Source organism: Mustelus asterias, chromosome 5 (genome assembly GCF_964213995.1).
Source record: "Mustelus asterias chromosome 5, sMusAst1.hap1.1, whole genome shotgun sequence".
Classification (NCBI taxonomy): Eukaryota; Metazoa; Chordata; class Chondrichthyes; order Carcharhiniformes; family Triakidae; genus Mustelus; species Mustelus asterias.
Window position 1 is genome coordinate 11,739,933 of NC_135805.1, and position 15,688 is coordinate 11,755,620.

Here is a 15,688-nt window from a genome sequence, read left to right on the forward strand (position 1 = left end):
CCACTGCGCTGCCATCCTCCTGAAGTCCCTTTAATCCCCACATTACCATCCTCCTGAAGTCCCTTTAACCCCCACACTGCCATCCTCCTGAAGTCCCTTTAACCACTGCGCTGCCATCCTCCTGAAGTCCCTTTAACCCCCGCACTGCCATCCTCCTGATGTCCCTTTAACCCCCGCACTGCCATCCTCCTGAAGTCCCTTTAACCCCCGCACTGCCATCCTCCTCACACCCACCAACTCCATCCTTCATCCCCTCAAAGCCCTGCCAGCTTTCCTCTTAGCCATCCGTCTAAACCCATCTCAGTACTGCCATGAACCACTCCTCTGCCTCAACCCACCATTTCCCCCCCCAACCCACCACCCACCTAATTGTCCCGGTAACGCTGCCCTCCTCCCGGTTGCCCCAGTAACGTTGCCCCCGCCCCCAGTAACGCTGCGTCTCTCGCGCCCCCAGCCCGGCTGGGCTGCTGACGTGTCGCCCTGGCCAGTGCGCCTGCGCCACCAGCTTCTGTCTCTCAACATGGCTGCATTGCTGAAGCAAATATGTGTGTTAGTGTTACTGATAACAGCAATCAGCTGTAAAATAGACCAGCAAAAACTCTTCTCTAACTTCAAACGATGTCTGGATGAAGAATGTAGCAGTAAGTACTCATTGAGCTCGTTAAACATGATTTTTTGTGAAGTGCAAATAAAGAAGCCTGACTGATGATGGGAGGCAGAGGGAAAAGATTCAATTATGTGCAATTGGTGACCAGTTGGCAGCTCAGTAAATAATCTGTTCTTTACTTTGAATTTTATTGTAACAATTTCTTTCTTCTAATGTGTGGGAAGCTTTGAGCAACATCAAGGAGCCAAATTTGGGAACATTTATTTATCATTAATTGGAATATGAGGGGTGTGGTAATCTGTTCCACGCACAGTAAACTTTTATTCCCTCTTTGTCAGTTGTTTCTGAATTCAGACCTCTCCCACTTCTGGTTGTAATTTTCTTGCAAAGATGCACTGGAGTCAGATTATTCTCAATGGGATGTGCACAATTCGAAATGCAGGCTTGTTTTATAAGACTGTTGACTTCGGGAGAGGGGCAAAATAAGCAAATGTCCATCCCCTTCATCCTTTAGCATGGGGGAAGGGACTTTTCCTGCAGAGTGAACTATCCGCCACTTGTCCTCTTTTCTACCTGTTTTAGTTAAATTCCTACACAGAATTTCTCCACAATAGAAATCTGTTGTGGGGAAAGTTAAGTTTTCTTGGTCCCCTTGATGAACTAAATTGATGTGATTACATTTTGTTGCAGAGTAATTGTGTTTATATATAAAATAACAAAATATTGTGTTCTCTGATTGTGGTACAATCTAGAAGATTGCTGTTTGGGGGACCAGTTTGTTATTTCTATTGCCCTTAATGTTTAGTTCAACAGTAGATTTTTATTTTAGCAGCTTTAAGATTATATTGGTGATCTTGGCTTCCTACCATATATGTGTTTGTTAGTTCTAAATTTGATGCCAATCTCGGCCCTAACTCCAAAATTATTGCTGATCTTTCTAGTACTGTGTTCTGGTCGCCACATTATCGGAAGGATGTGATTGCACTGGAGGGGCTGCAGAGGAGATTCACCGGGATGCTGCCTGGGATGGAACATTTAAGTTTTGAAGAGAGGATAGGCTTGGGTTGTTTTTATTGGAGCAGAGAAGACTGAGGGGCGACATGATTGAGATGTACAAGATTATGAGGGGCATGGACAAAGTGGATAAGGAGCAGCTGTTCCCCTTGATTGAAGGGGGACATAGGTTCAAGGTGAGGGGTGGGAGGTTTAGGGGAGGATGTGAGAAAAAATCTTTTATCCAGAGGGTGGTGACGGTCTGGAATGCACTGCCTGGGAGGGTGGTGGAGGCGGGATGCCTCACATCCTTTAAAAAGTACCTGGATGAGCACATGCCACATCATAACATTCAAGACAGGTGTTACTTGAGTGTTGGTGCAGACTCGATGGGCCAAAGGCCCACTTCTGCATTCTATGATTCCATAATTCAATGCAACCACATCCCTCAAGTAAGGGACCAAGTGACATCTCACTAATGCTTTGTACGGTCGCAGCAACTCTACTTTTATATTTCATTCCTTTAGCAATAAATGCCAAGATTCCATTTGCTTTCCTTACTATCTTCTGTACCTGCATACTAGTTTTCTACGATTCATGCACGAGGACACCCTGATCCCTCTGCAACAAAACACAGGTTTCTCTCCATTTCGCTAATAAGTTGCCTTTCCGGTTTTCCTACCAAAATAGATAACCTCACGCTTGTCCATGTTAAACTCCATCTGCCAAATTTTACCCCATTAACTTAACCTATCCACTTGTAAATTTATTTCATTTTTGCAACTTATTATCCCACCTATTTTAGTGTCACCTGCAAATTTGACTATGGAACCTACTATCCCTGTATCCAAGTCATTAATATAGATTGTAAATAGTTGAGGCCTGAGGACTGAACCCTGCAGCACTCCACTACTTACATCTTGTCAACCCAAGAAAGACCCATTTATTCTGACTCTCTGCTTTTTTGTATTCAGATTTCCTCATACCCAGATAGCAGCATCTATGCTGTAACCTTTCTATTGGCTCAATATCTCCCCTATTGTGTGCAATCCAAAACTGCAAACACAACTCTGGTTCTGGTCTTACTAAAAGGGGAATTTCACAGTAATTTCATTGCAGTGTTAATGTAAGCCTTACTTGTGACTAATAAATAAACGTTAACTTTAAAGTGCTGATAGAATTTATGTCAAGATGCAGCAGAACATCCATATCTCTTGCTTGGAAACTCTGCCTATCATCAGTGTTTTATAAAATGGGTACTCTTTAAAAAATATTTAATTGGACATAAAATATTTTGGGATATCGTGAGGTTGTGAAAGGTGCTGTAGAAAAGCAAGTCTTTATTTTCTTTTATAAAGACTGAAAAGTACCACAGCACATTGAATTCCATTTGCCATTTTTCTTTTGGCCTAGATCAAGTTGGGAGGTTTCCTGATTAGAATGGACCAGTTTCACATTGTAGGTTGCATTTATCCATAACTGGGGGCAATTTCCTCTTTGTCTGCACCCTAAATTACCCTTTCTGCTCACCCTAATTCCTAATTTGTTCCTTTTTGATTTGTTCCATCTCTAATGACACAGCAGCACTGGTGATGGATAATGAACTGATATAGCATTGTATTTAAAAATGATGAAGTAATTTAGAAATGTTGATGCAGCAATGAAATATAAACATAACAGATGACTGGAAAGAGACCGTCTGTTAGGGATGGCGCGCCTCGGTGAGTGGAGTGGGGGAGATGCGCCTCAGTGAGTGGAGGGGGGTGCGCCTTGCTGAGTGGAGGGGGGAGATGGCTGCGCCTCGGTAAGTGGATGGGGGAGATTACTGCGCCTCGGTGTGTGGGGGGGAAATGTGTGAGGGTAGGGGACTGGATGTGCCTGTGTGTGGGATGACAGTGCTAACTGTTTTTTTGATGTCTTGTATCTTTCAGTGCTGATGTGTCGAGGTAAAGCTGTGCAGGATTTCACAGGTCCCGACTGCCGCTTTCTAAAATTTAAAAAGGGTGAAACAATTTATGTTTATTATAAATTAGCAGGAGAAAGGAACGATCTTTGGGCTGGAAGTGTGAGTAGCATTTTATTTGCATGTATATTACTCCAGTATTCCTTTTAAATGGGCTTGGATTTTTCAGAAGTCAAATCAAATTGTTATTGAATAATTGGCGCTCACTGTGAACTCACTCTGAATCAGGAATTTGAGAGTTCAGGCTCTAGTCGAACACAATACCGAGGAGATATGAGTGAGGATGTTTTGTGTTATTAGATGTGGCAGTCTTTAATCTAAAATAAATTGAAGCATTGTCTGCACGTTGAGCAGGTGTTAACATAGGAATTGCTAAATCCACCTGCTTCACTTCTGAACATCCTGGAAGTTGCAGGATGCAATGATAATGGCATTGTTGTCTAATCAGGACATTGATAATCACAATGCTGATTGGAAAGAAGCATGGAGTGTTCTGATGAATGACTGGTTCAACACCAATCACAGCCTGTGGTGTAAATACCTCCACGTGGACATAGTGTTATATCCTTGTTGGGAGGCAGCAGACAGGAACTATAATTTCTGTACTTGTTTAACCAGCTTCTTGCTGTACTCTGAAGTACCTGCTATTGGGAGAGAGAAGGGAAGGAAAAAAATGAGCACAATCAATCCTGAAAGAAAAGCAGGAAATGTTGAGTTGTGAAATTCTTATGTCCCACTGACACTTTCATGAGGAATGACGTGCTTTTGTTTCTGCATACACTGTTTACAATACAGACCTGATTTTTATCACAATGTTACCGTGTGGGCCCTCCCATTGCCCTCGCCTCCACCAGGCGGGCCCTTGCCTCTGCCGGATAGATCCTCGCCAGGTGAGCCCTTGCCGCCACAGGTGGGACTTTACCGTTGTCCCTACTGCTGCCAAGCGGACCCTCACTGCTGCTGCCAAGCGGACCCTCACTGCTGCTGCCAAGCGGACCCTCACTGCTGCTGCCAAGCGGACCCTCACTGCTGCTGCCAAGCGGACCCTCACTGCTGCTGCCAAGCGGACCCTCACTGCTGCTGCCAAGCGGACCCTCACTGCTGCTGCCAAGCGGACCCTCACTGCTGCTGCCAAGCGGACCCTCACTGCTGCTGCCAAGCGGACCCTCACTGCTGCTGCCAAGCGGACCCTCACTGCTGCTGCCAAGCGGACCCTCACTGCTGCTGCCAAGCGGACCCTCACTGCTGCTGCCAAGCGGACCCTCACTGCTGCTGCCAAGCGGACCCTCACTGCTGCTGCCAAGCGGACCCTCACTGCTGCTGCCAAGCGGACCCTCACTGCTGCTGCCAAGCGGACCCTCACTGCTGCTGCCAAGCGGACCCTCACTGCTGCTGCCAAGCGGACCCTCACTGCTGCAGCCAAGCGGACCCTCAGCGCTGCTGCCCTTGCCGCCATGGGTGGGACCTTACCGTTGTCCCCACTGCTGCCAAGCGGACCCTCACTGCTGCTGCCAAGCGGACCCTCAGCGCTGCTGCACCGTTGCCGGGTAGGACCTCACCACTGTCCTTGCAGCTGCCATACTTGATTCCAATAATTTTCAGTTGTATACTGAAAAGACTGCAGGCATCAGTGACTGTGACGTTCCTGGATTATGCAGTCCTGTTTCCATTTCTAACCTGTGCTTCTCTTCTCTGCTTCTTGTCAGGAGACATTCCTCTGCAATCAGCCATTGATCAAAGCAAGCTAAATCCCACCTTCATCTCACACTCCCACATACTCCCGGCAGGGCGTCACTGGGTAGTGATTAGGAGCAGGAACTCTTGAGTTACCTTTTTTAAAGATAGACTTTTATTCTTCCCTCCTAACCTAGGGGTCCAGAGGACTGTTGTGGCATTTCAAGTGCTGAAATTATGTAACTTGACCAGAGTGCCTCAGCTACACCCTGCCTTATCACCCAGTAATTGGGATGGGTGGGGAATGGTTTGTAAACAACTTTTGCTGCACTGGTTCTCTCTTCTGATTCTGAAGAGAAACTTCTCATTCTGAATCTACATCCAGTGAAGGGTCCTGGATAGCACCACCCATGTGACTGGGTATTTATTTAGGATGAATTACAATCAGCTGAATGTACAATCTAATCTGGGACAGTAAATGCTCACAGGCGCTTTGAACAGTCAATAAATTGAGAGTACCTCAGATAGGTGGAATGTTGGCACAGTTTAAGATAGTTTATTGCCCATGCTATCTCTACATATTAACCAGCAGAGTGATAAGGGAATGTGCTTATCTTTGAGTGGCAGATATGTTTACTTTGTGAAGTTTTGAGGACACTACACTGTATTGTACCATCACACAGCAAGATGATGCTCACATTTATGGTATCAGAGTCAATTAATTCTTTAACATTTTCACTTTGCAGTTTTAAAATTAGTTGAAGTGATAACCCACTGTGACGGTGGTTATATTTTATTCAGTGTAAGTAGGACTGGACACAGGCTAATGTATGAGCCATAACATTGAAGTGCATTACCATTAGACCTGGGTATAGAAATGGGGTCTTGCCGTAACTACTCAAGCACTGCTATGTTCCAGTGTCACTAAATCAGCTGATACAATATGTGTTATCTCTCTAGTCACTGCTCGGGGAATCCCGTCTTGTATTTTCTTTACACGGCAAAGCCTAGGGAGACCCAATTTAACCCAGTCGTTACCTCGCAATCATTTGTACAGCCAAATTATGAAAGATGTCACTTCTCCATCTGCCTGGCCAAACCAGCTCAGTCTGTCAAGATCTCTGACTTCCCACACTCTGGTGTCCTATCAGCTCATCAGCATTTTCCATGCGAGCATTGACTAAAGTGAGGAAAACAGAGTGAACTTGGTACTTGGCTATTTTAACTCTGATCAACCCATATTTCGACCTTCACGATTTCAGCTAAAAAATTTATCATTTACTCCGAATTTGTTTTCCTATTTGTTTTCATGCTCTGCTAGATTTCCCCTCAAATTTATCCTTTTACAATTTGGTCAATGAAGACCCAAATCACAATGTCCAATCATATCATCTCTCAGCTACTTGAAACACGCAGCTTGTCAGAAGCAGGAATAAAAAAATCTTCAGTTTAAAATTCAGTAGAACAATGAAATTGAAGTGCTCAATCAGTCAAATCATTTAAATTAGTTTTTGCTAATTAGTGAGAAAACCCAGAGTAAGGATTTTGTCTGATTCTTAGAAGCGAGTCTCTGTTAATTAAAGTTTACAAAAAAACTTGACACTGGTGTGGCGGGTGGGGTGCTTTGTTTGGATTTGTTTTTGCATTTGTTTCTTTAATTCCTGTATTGGAAGGAAGACCTGCTCTTGGATCCCAGTTTTGTCCTCCTGTCCTAAAGATGCTGCCCCTCTTTATGTTAATCAGATAACCTATTTACCTCCTTCATATGTGCAACATTCCTTAATCTTTAAATTCTTTCTCTCACAGGTAGGGAGTCAGTTTGGATATTTCCCCAAAGACCTTATTGAAATAAATCTAATATATTCAACTGACGAGGTGGAATTGCCTGCGGAGGTAGGTTTTTTGTATATGGTTTATTATTGTCACATGTATTTGTATACAGTGAAAAGTATTGGTTTTGTGTTCTATACATACAAAGCATACCAGAGAAGGAAAGGAGAGGGTGCAGAATGTAGTGTTACAGTCATAGCTAGGGTGCAGAGAAAGATCAACTTAATATGAGGTAGATCCATTCAATAGTCTGATAGCAGCAGGGAAGAAGCTGTCCTCGAGTCAGTTGGTATGTGACCTCAGACTTTTGTTTCTTTTTCCAACGGAAGAAGGTGGAAGAAAGTATGTCCGGGGTACATGGGGTCCTTAATTATGCTGGCTACTTTTCCGAGGCAGTGGGAAGTGTAGACAGAGTCAATGGATGGGAGGCTGGTTTGTGTGATAGACTGGGCTTTGTTCATGACCCTTTGTAGTTTTTTTTGGTCTTGGACAGAGCAGGAGCCATACCAAGCTGTGATACAGCCAGATATAATGCTTTCTATGGTGTATCTGTAAAAGTTGGTGAAAGTGGTAGCGGACATACCAAATTTCCTTAGCCTCCTGAGAAAGTAGAAGCATTGGTGGGCTTTCTTAACCATAGCATTGGTATGGAGCGACCAGGACAGGTTGTTGGTGATCTGGACACATAGAAACCTGAAGCTCTCGACCATTTCCACTTCATCCCCGTTGATGTAGATAGGGGCATGTCCTCCACGTTCTGAAGTTGAAGACTATCTCCTTGTTTTACTGACATTGAGGAATTATTTTGCATTTGTATGTGTACATAATATAAAAGGACCAACATTGTCTAATAGTACAATCAATCATCTAAACGTAGGTTTCAAGCTTGGTTCTTCCGAGCTATCCCAGGATGTCCCCCAAGTGACCAGATCAGTGTTTTTCTGTCTCTGTTGAGTTATTGGCTCATTTCTTTTGTCACTGAATGAAGTTTATTTATTAGTCACAAGTAAGGCTTACATTAACACTGCAATGAAGTTACTGTGAAATTCCCCTAGTCGCCACACTCCGGCGTCTGTCCGGGTCAATGCACCTAACCAGCACGTCTTTCGGACTGTGGGAGGAAACCGGAGCACCCGGAGGAAACCCATGCAGACACGGGGAGAATGTACAAACCCCACACAGTGACCCAAGCTGGGAATCGAACCTGGAGCCCTGGCGCTGTGAAGCAGCAGTGCTAACCACTGTGCTACCGTGCCGCCCCTAATACTAATTACTAGACTAATAGATCATAATTTCTGCAGTGGTTTCATAGCATTTCTTTGTGAAGCTAACTGTGTCATTTAGAAGCGAGGCTTCTGGGAGTTTGTCAGTACTTACAGGGAAATCCTCATGTGTGCCCCAAGGAATGTGCCAGTACTTGAGGTGTGTTGGCCAAAAGCGTGTTTGGTGAGGGTGGTCTGCCAGTGTGTCTATTTTTGCGGGAGTTGTCTCCGGCAGTTTTTAAAAAACAATGTTCTTGGGGTGTGAGCATCACTGCCAAGGTCAGCATTTCTTGCCTGCCTATCCCTAATTGCCCTTCAGAAGGTGTTGATGAAGGGCAATTCTTGAACTGCTGCTGTCCATGTGGTGTAGTTATAATCCATAGTGTTTTAGCCTGTAGCAGTTTGATGTAACTGAGTGGTGTGGTGCATCATTTCAGGGTACAGATAAGAGTTGCTCATGCTGCTGTGGTTCAAGAGTCACATTTGGGCCAGAATGGGTAAAGGTGGCAAATATCCTTTCCTGAAGGTCACGAATGAACCAGATCGGTTTTTATGATAGTCTAGTAGTTTCATAATCATTATTAAAGAGACCAGCATTTTATTCCAGATTTATTAATTACTGTAATTGAATTTTAAATCCTGCCTGCTGCCAAGGTAAGATTTAAGCTCATGGCTCCAGTGCATTTGTGTGGGTCTCAATGACTAGTCCAGCAATGTTACCACTGTTACGATTCCAGTATGCTGGTATTTGTGGGGTGGGGCCTCCATGAATGTGCTAGTTTTTGCACTTGCTGTGAATGTTCCTCGGAGTTTGCCAATCTTTACAGAGATTCTCCATATCTTACTCACATATCATTACTCTAAAAGCAAACACCACTGGTGTTTTGTACTGCTAAGGCTACCAGATAATTATTTTTGATCACAATTTGATTCTTTGACTTGTTTTTCCCTCCTCCACCAATTTCATAAGATCATATAAGATTATAAGAGATGGGAACAGGAGGAGGCAAGTAGAGAAGTAATTCTTCCTCATCTCCATCTTAACTGGAAGACCCCTTAATTTTAATCTGTGCCCCCTCATTCTTGATTTCCCACAAGAGAAAACATCCTCTCAGCACTGACCTTGTTAAGCCCCCTCAAATCTTATGTGTTTCAATAAGTTAACCTCTCATTCTTCTAAACTCCAAAGAGCGTACACTTAACTTGCTTAGCCTTTCCTTATAAGACAACCTCCCCCATTGCTTTTGAAGTTGTTGCCCCTTTCTGGGATAATGTCCTTTGATACTTTCTTGTCCATCGCCCATGTAGTCACTCTTCATAACGTAAGCTTAGCCAGTGAGAACCCTTTTTAAAACCTGCTTCATTGATCAAACTGTTAATTCTTCCTCCTTGTGTCTGATGTTCCAACACTGAGAATTTTTTGTAACTTAAAAGGCCCAGCAAAATACAATTGTTGCCCAAACAACAATGTAGTTCAAATCAAAAACTTAGCAGAGTGAGGTGAGCAAACCTGCATCTTTAACTACATCCTGATGCTTCATTTGTATTCTTGATTAGGTTAATGAAAATCTTTTTTTTGTTCTTGGTGGGTGTCGCTGACAAGGCCATCATTTGTTGCCCATCCTTAATTGCCCTTGAACTGAGTGCAGAGGGCAGTTGTCTGGAATCACATGTAGGCCAGACTGGGAAAGGATGGCAGATTTCCTTTCCTCAAGGATATTAGCGAACCAAATGCATTCTTATGATAATCAGTGACAGTTGTCAAGGTCACCATGGTACTGAGACTTGCTTTATAATGCAGAATTATTAATTGAATATAAATTCCACCAGTTCCATGGTGGGATTTGAAGTGTCTGCAGATTATTAGCCTGGGCCTCTGGGTTACAAGTCCTGTGATGTTACTACTGTGCTACCATCTCCCCATAATTTGTAGTGTTGTCACGGGGGGGGGGAATTGAATAGAAGGGAAAAAGTGCAATTTGCTGTGTGAAATTTTGCATTGGCCTGTGTTTACTTCAAACTCTGCTTTTCTCCTGCTTTCCAGGAAACAGATTTTGTTTGTTTTGATGGAGGACCTGATGAATTTGATTATGTAGACCTTGATCGCTTGGTACGAACAAACGGAGAAACGGAGTTCAACAAAGGCAAGACTGAATCACATATCAGAACAGAAGAAAGCGTGAGGGAGAAGAGAGATGAAGATACTGGGCAGGAAATTCCAGAAACTGAGTTTAAAACAACTCCCAAAGTGCCTGAAAATAAAGCAAGAGATGATAAAGAGGCAGCTGAGTTTGTAGACGGGAAAGTCAGTGACTCTCCATCATTGATTGAAGAGAAAAGAGATGAAATTGTAGATAGTATAATAAATGGTGAACAAATTCTTCATGTTGAAGATGGAGAATCTGAAGAAAAACCTGCTAATGTGGGTGAAAATGTTTCCTCTTTGGAAGAGCATCCAACAGAAGAGGATGGTAGTAGCCACGTTAAAGTGAGCGCACATTTGGAACCTCAGGGGTTCCAAACCTCACCTCCAAAAGACACAGAACATGAGGAGCTTAGTGAAGACACCAAAGACACTAGATTTTCTCAGGGTGAAGCTGAGCTACTGGATAGAGTGGAACAGGAAACTCAAGAAGATAAACGGAAAGACGTTTTTGAACTTGCGGAGTCTTCAAAATTAGACACCACATTTGGGTCAACAATAGACGTGACGGTGGTAGATGATGACGTGACGAGCAAAGTAACCGCATTCGATGAAGATCCTGTGTTTGATTCTGAGCCGCAGAAAGAAGAATCACTTGAGTCACCAGGGAAAGTACCTCTGCTCACATACTCTGACACTAAATTGCAGCAGCAGCTAGAACTTCCAGAAGAAGACAATGTCCAAGATGAGGATGTTGGTCAAGACCAAGCTGTACAATCCAGTGAGACCAACACTAAAATTACTGCTCAGGATGTTAATATTCCAGTGACTTCTGTCGACCCAGAAAAGGAGCAATCATTGGATAGGATAGCTGAGGAATTTGCCAATATTGGAGATGAGGAGAAACTCCAAGCAGGAACTTCAGAAGATGAAAACAGTCAAAAGGGAGGATTGTGGACAACTCTTGGTGACACTTTTTATGCAGTAGTAACCGGAAGTGAAACAACATCAAAGGTTACAGACGCTTACGGTTCTGATTCTGAAGACATTCAAGAAGACGTGAGGGATGCAAGCGTTGAAGATTCAGGGGAAAAAGATAGAATATATTTGTTAAATATGTCAGAAAAAGAGGTTGAAGATAAACTTGTGAATACAGTTGGTGAAGCAGTAGAAAATGATGCTATGGATGAGAGATCTGGCATAACGAAAGAAGATTACAAAGTTGAAGATACAATTGTTGGGATCTCCAAAACTGATACAAATTTAGAAATATCCTCTATAGGAAATGAAGGGATAGAGGCAGATCAAGGCATTCAATCCAAAGCAACACATCAAATTCCTGGGCTAGAAAAAGAGAGTGAATTGAAAACAAATAGCCCAACTTTTAATGAGGAAGTTGACAAAGATGAATTCTTAAAAGTGCCAGAAATAGATGATCAAGGCAGAAAAATTGAACTGCAAGCTCCAAAGCATCCTAGGACTGAAGATAATTCAGGAAGTGGGACAAATCAAAGTTCACAAATAGTTAATCAGTTAGAACAAGAAACTGAAATAGAAAAAATGTTTGACTCCGAGACAAAATGGTCCAGAAATGTATCTGCTGAAATCTTAGATGCTGAAAGTGAGGGATTAGGATCGCAAAACAAAACTCGAGCAGACATACATGAACAATTTTCTATAGCGGACCCCCATACCAAGCAGTCACAAGGTGTAGATGAAGGCAAGGAAGATCTTACAAGCTTCAGTGCAATTGATGAAAAAGTAGAGGGCCATAAAATGGTAAATAAAGAGTACAAAGGACCTAAAGAATATGATTTGGCAAAGAATAACCAGAGAGACATAGGTCCATCTTTGGATAGTAATTTGGAACAAACTGGGGATGATCATTCAGATCAATTACAGGAAGAAATGAATGATGAGAACATTCTGGAAGAGATTGACGCTGATCAGCCAGAAGAGTTATTAGAGGATGAAAATGCCGCGGAGGCCAAACTGGCACAGAACAGTGATTCTAATGCCACTGATGATGATCAAGAAGAAGCTTTAGATGATCAAGATTTAAACGTTGAAGATGGGAACTTAAAAGAGGAAAGAAATACAATGGAACTAAAGGATTTAGAAGATCGAGGGGAAAATACTAATAGGCAAAAGGAAATGCCTGTAAAAATAGACCATGAAGTTGAAAAACACAACGAACTTGCTGAGAATGTTCAAGAACAGTCAAATAAGTCTGTAAGCCAAAGAGAATCAGAACAACCCTCCCTCAAGCCTGTACATAATAATGCTCTGGACATAGTTAATGAAGACCAAGCTCAGCATCTGAAATACCTCTCTGAGGTGCCACAGAAGGATATGGACAAATTCAACGAGGGCAAGGGTCACAAAACTGAAGAGAACGGATTGTCCGATACATACTCAAGTATTGAAAATACATCAAACCTGTCTGAAGTTGAAGAAAATGATGCTGAAGAACCTGCCCATCAAAGAAAAGATATTCGATCAGAGGACAAAAGGAAAATGTTTCCAAGTCGAAAGTACAGCGAGGAGGAGGAACAACTTACTATTTTGAAAAGCTACCTGGATAAAAAGAGCATTGAACGCTTGCATAGATACCTTGATTCGCGGCAAGTTCTAAATCTAGAAGCTGTGCTTCATGATTTGAAAGAGGAACTGAGCCTTGGCAAGTCATCCGGAACCAACGAGGAGGATATTGACTATACTCTGGACTATATATTGGAGGAGTATGAGACGAAGATTCTCAATATGGTGGAGAGTATTTTGGACAAAAGACCTAAGGAAAACCACTGGAAGACTGAGGAAAATTCACCAGAACACGATGAAGAAACAATGCTGTTGAATGATCTCCAGGAACTTGTGTTTCAATTAAGGGAAGAGTACTCATTCAGCAAGGAAAATAATGCACTCACTCCTGGAATGAAAATAAGGCCAGAAAGCAAACATTTACCTCGTGGTAAGAGCTTAAAACTAATTTTTGTTGGGGTGTATCTCTACTTCTCTTTTTTTCTTTTGTACTCCCCTAAAATTTATATTTACCAAATCACAGCCTCTTGTGGGAGTCAGTTCCACATTTCCACTGCCCTTTTGTGTGGAAAAATGCTTCCTGATTTCGTACCTGAATGGCATGGCACTAATTCTGTCCTTGTAATTTAACAATATCATTCTCAAGAATCTGTGCTGTGCCACCTCCCCATCACCTCCCATCCACCCAACACCAATATACACTCCCTGAGATGTGCTGTCCAAACCTTGAATGCAGTAATTGGGATTTTACCAAGACTTTGTATATTAAGTATAATTTACTTAATTTTAGAAATTAGAGAAAATCAAATATTCCATTAGGCTTTTTGATTTTTTTTTGTATTTGTCCATTGGCTTTTAGTGATTTGTGGGCATGAACACCCAAATCCCTTTGTTACTCCATAGTTTCCAGTCCCTCACACTGGGGAAAATATTCCTGTTTGTCCCTCTCGAACCTGAGTTATATGAGCTCATACTTCCCCACATCTCAACTTGCTGATTGATGATTGTGACTTTAAGTTATTTTCTTTACTTCAGGTTCTCTCTGTTGCTTGTTACATCCAAGCTGAGAATTCCTACTCCTTGGCCTTATTATCAGCCACTTGAAAATGCAAAGTAGTACCTTGAGATGATGTGTCTGTTTTTGATTTACCAGTTCTCTGACCACTACCTCAATGCAGGATAGTGCATCTCTCAATGGAACAGTCCCTGAATACTGTACTGGAGTGCTAATCTGGATTAAAAAACTCAAATCCCATGTCTTGCTTGAACCCAGAACTTATGGGTGAAAATGTTACTGAATTGGCCTTGGAGTGGGCAACCCTGACCTTCCCTGTCCAGTACCTATTGGGGCCAAAGTTTAAAACATCCCGTCTTTTGCTGATTGGATAAATCCATGGTCTTCCTCTGATGATTTCCTCCTCCTTCAAGACCAAGTAGGTCTTGCTACACAGAACCTGCACATTCATCTACGGCATTAGGTGGGGAAGTTGATAGCACAGTTGTCGTGTCACTGGATTAGTCATCCAGAGGTTCAAGCTAACTCCCTGGGAACATGGGTTCAAATCCCACCACAGCAGTTGGTGGAATTTAAGTTCAGTCAATAAATCTGAATTATAAAACTAATCTCATGAATGTGTTCATAACCCATCTGGTTCACTCATGTCCTTTCGGGAGGAAATCTGCTGGCTTTGCCCGGTCTGGCCCACATGTGACTCCAAACTCACAACAGTGTAGTTGACTCTTAACTGCCCTCTGAAATGACCCACAAGCCACTCAGTTTAAGGACAATTAGGAATGGGCAACAAATGCTGGGCTTGCCAACGACACCCATGAAAGAATTAAGAAAGCAAACTGATTCAGCATGCTAATTTCCTTTTTCGTTTTATACAGTAACATCTACATACACATATTGAAATGTAATGAAAAGACACTCCCTCCCCAATGCCAGTAGTGTACTCATACTGAACCATCCAGGACAAAGAATTTTGCTTGATTGCCATCCATCAGCTTAACATTCAATCTCTCCACCACCGACGCACAGTAGCTGTGTGTACTGCAAATCACTAAGGCTTCTTTGACAGCACCTTCCAAACTTGCGATCTCCACCACAATAATGGACAAGGGTAGCAAATACATGGGAACACCATCACATGCAAGTTCCCCGTCAAGCCCCACACCCGTCCTGACTTGGAAATATATCACCATTCCTTCACAGTCACTGGGTCAAAATCTTGGAACTCGCTTCCTAACAGCACTGTGGATGTACCGACACCCACATGGACTGCAGAGGTTCAAGAAGGTAGCTTCTTCCCTAAACTCTTGACTCCCTTATGAATCAATGAACTAGCCTCCACTGCTCTCTGGGAAAGAGAAGGCCAAAGACTAATGACCCTCTGACAGAAGAAATTTCTTCAGTGTCTCAACTAGGATACCCTAAACTGTGCCTCCTAGTTCTAGATTCTTCCACAAGAGGAAACATCATCTCAGCATTTGCCTGTCAAGACCCTTCAGAATTTACACCAACTTGGTGGCCTTAAAAGTCTATGGATGAGCAGAATTTCTTCTAACTAATTTGCTTTCTAGCCATTAACTCCATCCTTCTCTGATACAGTGGTTAGTACTGCTGCCTCACAGCGCCAGAGGCCCGGGTTCAATTCCCGGCTTGGGTCACTGTG

At 42.8% G+C, this 15,688-nt stretch overlaps 1 protein-coding gene across 2 annotated transcripts in view; it reads left to right on the top strand.

Annotated features, from left to right (window-relative positions):
* Positions 1-305: 305 nt before the first annotated feature.
* The window catches only part of LOC144493364 (transport and Golgi organization protein 1 homolog), a 105,919-nt gene continuing 90,536 nt past the window's right edge, over positions 306-15,688 (top strand). Inside the window, exons 1-4 of one of the 2 annotated variants that reach the window (XM_078212173.1) lie at positions 306-641; positions 3,532-3,665; positions 7,044-7,130; positions 10,374-13,443. In XM_078212173.1, the coding sequence (XP_078068299.1) occupies positions 521-641; positions 3,532-3,665; positions 7,044-7,130; positions 10,374-13,443 (3,412 nt within the window). In that variant the 5' untranslated portion in view covers positions 306-520. The remainder of the gene's footprint in view (positions 642-3,531; positions 3,666-7,043; positions 7,131-10,373; positions 13,444-15,688) is intronic. The other variant, XM_078212172.1, reaches the window with a different exon arrangement.